The sequence below is a fragment of the Austrofundulus limnaeus genome, unplaced genomic scaffold (assembly GCF_001266775.1).
Source record: "Austrofundulus limnaeus strain Quisiro unplaced genomic scaffold, Austrofundulus_limnaeus-1.0 Scaffold464, whole genome shotgun sequence".
Taxonomy (NCBI): domain Eukaryota; kingdom Metazoa; phylum Chordata; class Actinopteri; order Cyprinodontiformes; family Rivulidae; genus Austrofundulus; species Austrofundulus limnaeus.
In genome coordinates this window covers 52,569-55,221 of record NW_013952866.1, presented here as the reverse complement: position 1 = coordinate 55,221, position 2,653 = coordinate 52,569, and the positions used below count along the sequence as shown (strand labels likewise).

The following is a 2,653-nucleotide window of genomic DNA, read 5'->3' as shown; positions in this document are numbered from 1 at the left end:
TCCATACATGCTCTCCCTTATTTTCATGTACTTTTAAAATACAGTAATTCTATTTTTTTGTTACATATATTAAAGAAACTTAAAAATTTCAACCCATGTCTTTTGTACTAACCAGTTTTTTTCTAACTTTTGTAGATGGTCTTTATTGTGCTTTTTATTATCTTTTATATTGTAAACAGGTCTACAGCAAACAGTGACAACAGCCACCTGTCATTTTAGGCGAATATTTACAACCCTCCTGTTGATTTACTCCCCAAACATAGAAGAGGCAGCTTTAAAATTGAGAAAGTTTATTTCGTGTACTGATGCATAAAACAAACAAATATTTACACCAACGTATGAAATCAACAAAATAACATTCAGTCCTAAGATGTCTCACAACACAAATTTTCTTTAGTTTCATCAGCCAAATTGATGTTTAAAGCCAATTTAATGTCATTTTTAATATAAAACCTTTTAAAGTGAACCTGTTAATAACAAATGCCTAAACTATTACAAAACCTTTTATTTTGCTTTATAACTGACTGTCATATACAGTAATTCAAGCGTATTTAAATGAGCATCACAGAAGCAAAATGTGCGTCATTCAGATATGATTACACACTGTGTTTTATTAAGTCAAAGTGTAAACGATACACACTGCAGAGCATTTAATCAGAGACCAGGAACCTTAGAGAAGTTCACACACGTTCAGTTTTCTGCAGACGACAGAAGAATCTGTTCAAAGATCCACAATTAAACCGACAGAATGAACTGTGGCTGTTTCTGCTTCAGAGCCTGAGGGAAATCAACAGCSAGGACGGACAATTAAATGTTTCCTGAACCTTAGAGCTCTGTAATTTATTAGTTCTTTTTGTGGGTAACTCATTTTTAAACTGGGAAAAAAAGAAAAACTCTGCCCAAACGTCAGCCTCACGACCCGCTGGTTCACCTCTTCTCTCTTTGAATCAGAGCCCAGGTCAGATCCTGGTTCTGGTTCAGGACCAGGATCAAGAAGAAAATGTTTGAGGAACAAGCCGACAAGGTTCAAGTGTTGAGTCATTTTATCCTCCGGGTTTGTTTTTATGTAGCTCAAGGTCCATCCAGGAAGTAGCAGTTTTAGTGTACAGTATTTGTTAATACTTGACATTTGTCTCTACATAAATAAAGATTAAATGAAAAGAATTGGGGAACAAATTATACTCTTTATTGTCAAAATAAAATACTGATGAGTACAGTTTGAAAACATCAGCTGCTTTAAATCATTTAACTGGAAATCTTTTACACAATTTCTGCTTCCATGAAAGGACTGGCTGAGTACACAGACTGTAGTATCACTGAACAGTACTGTGATACTCCTGGTGGTCCGACAGGATTCTCCTCAGACCACCAGAGAGAGCTGACAAGAACTGCAGGAAGAAAAATGTATTTTCCACAAAGAGCTCCATCTTTGAACAAACCAGGTGCAATAACCAGCCTGTTACATACTCTGACTTACAGAAGGCTTTTATTTTGAAAGCAACTTGTACCCAAAGACTTGTCTCGGTTTATTTGTCCTGTTTTCATTAAAGTGTACTGAAAATAAAAAGGACTGAGCAACTATCAGATTAGTGTGTCAGATATCAGAGCACGTAACAGAATTTCTCTAAAACATTTCAGTTCAAATAAAGTTCAGAGGATAAATAATAACAAAAGATTAACACAAGTTAGAAAAGTTAATATATAAAATACAAACTAGCTGAAAGCATTGCTATTGGTTTGTGCAGCCATGCAAAATAAAAACATTAAAACTCTTCATCCCAGATTTCAGCATAATTTATAAACTGCTTTCAGCACAGAAACCAGCTGCAGAAGGTGGTCCTTTCACACATCAGCAAGGAGCAACTGAAAACACACTGAAGTGAAGGGCCTGTAAAATATGGCTTTATGCTCTAGATCTTATTTAGGGTAAAATAAGATGGGTCAGCCTGTATTGCACTTAGAAAAGTCCTGGGACTGAGCGCTGCGGTTACAGGGGCTTACAGCAGGTCTCTGGCTGCCACATCCGCAGGTCCACCAGGATCTGGTTGAGTTTCTGCATCCACATGTTCCTCTCCTCCTTGGTGTCGGCACTCAGCCAGTTCCTGCACAGACCAGTCCACATGTGGCTGACATGTTTCCACACAGACACAGAGCAGGGAGCTGTGGGCGCACCTACCTGGTGACACACACRGTGTCCCTGCAGAGACTGACCAGTGTCTCCCGGTCGTCCTCTCTCTGAGGTCTGACTGTGACCAGCTCCATGGTGTTGGGTCGGGCYCAGAACTCTCTGTTGGCTGCTTCCACCTTCTTACTGGAGCAGCTGGTCAGGTTGATGCGACCGATGGGGTTCTGAGGAGCAAACATGAGAACAGCTCAGGTCAGAGGTCTGCAACCTGTGGCTCTGGAGCCACACGTGGCCCTCCATGTCTTTGACCAAAACCATGAAGACGAGTCATCCTCAGGTTTAAACTGACAGCAGGAAGACAGGCTTCAATAGATGTGTGCAAGACACGCCCCATCGTACAGGAGGACACGCCCCATCGTACAGGAGGACACGACCGATCGTACAGGAGGACACGCCGCATCGTACAGGAGGACACGACCGATCGTACAGGAGGACGCGCCCCATCGTACAGGTGGACGCGCCCCATCG

The 2,653-nt window shown here is 41.1% G+C and overlaps 1 protein-coding gene across 1 annotated transcript in view; it reads right to left on the bottom strand.

Moving 5' to 3' along the window:
• Positions 1–137: 137 nt before the first annotated feature.
• Positions 138–2,653, bottom strand: part of anln (anillin, actin binding protein) — a gene marked incomplete in the record, with an annotated part of 35,915 nt that continues 33,399 nt past the window's right edge. The window contains 2 exon segments of the mRNA XM_014025272.1: positions 138–2,102; positions 2,177–2,349. Coding sequence (XP_013880726.1) covers positions 1,988–2,102; positions 2,177–2,349 — 288 coding nt within the window.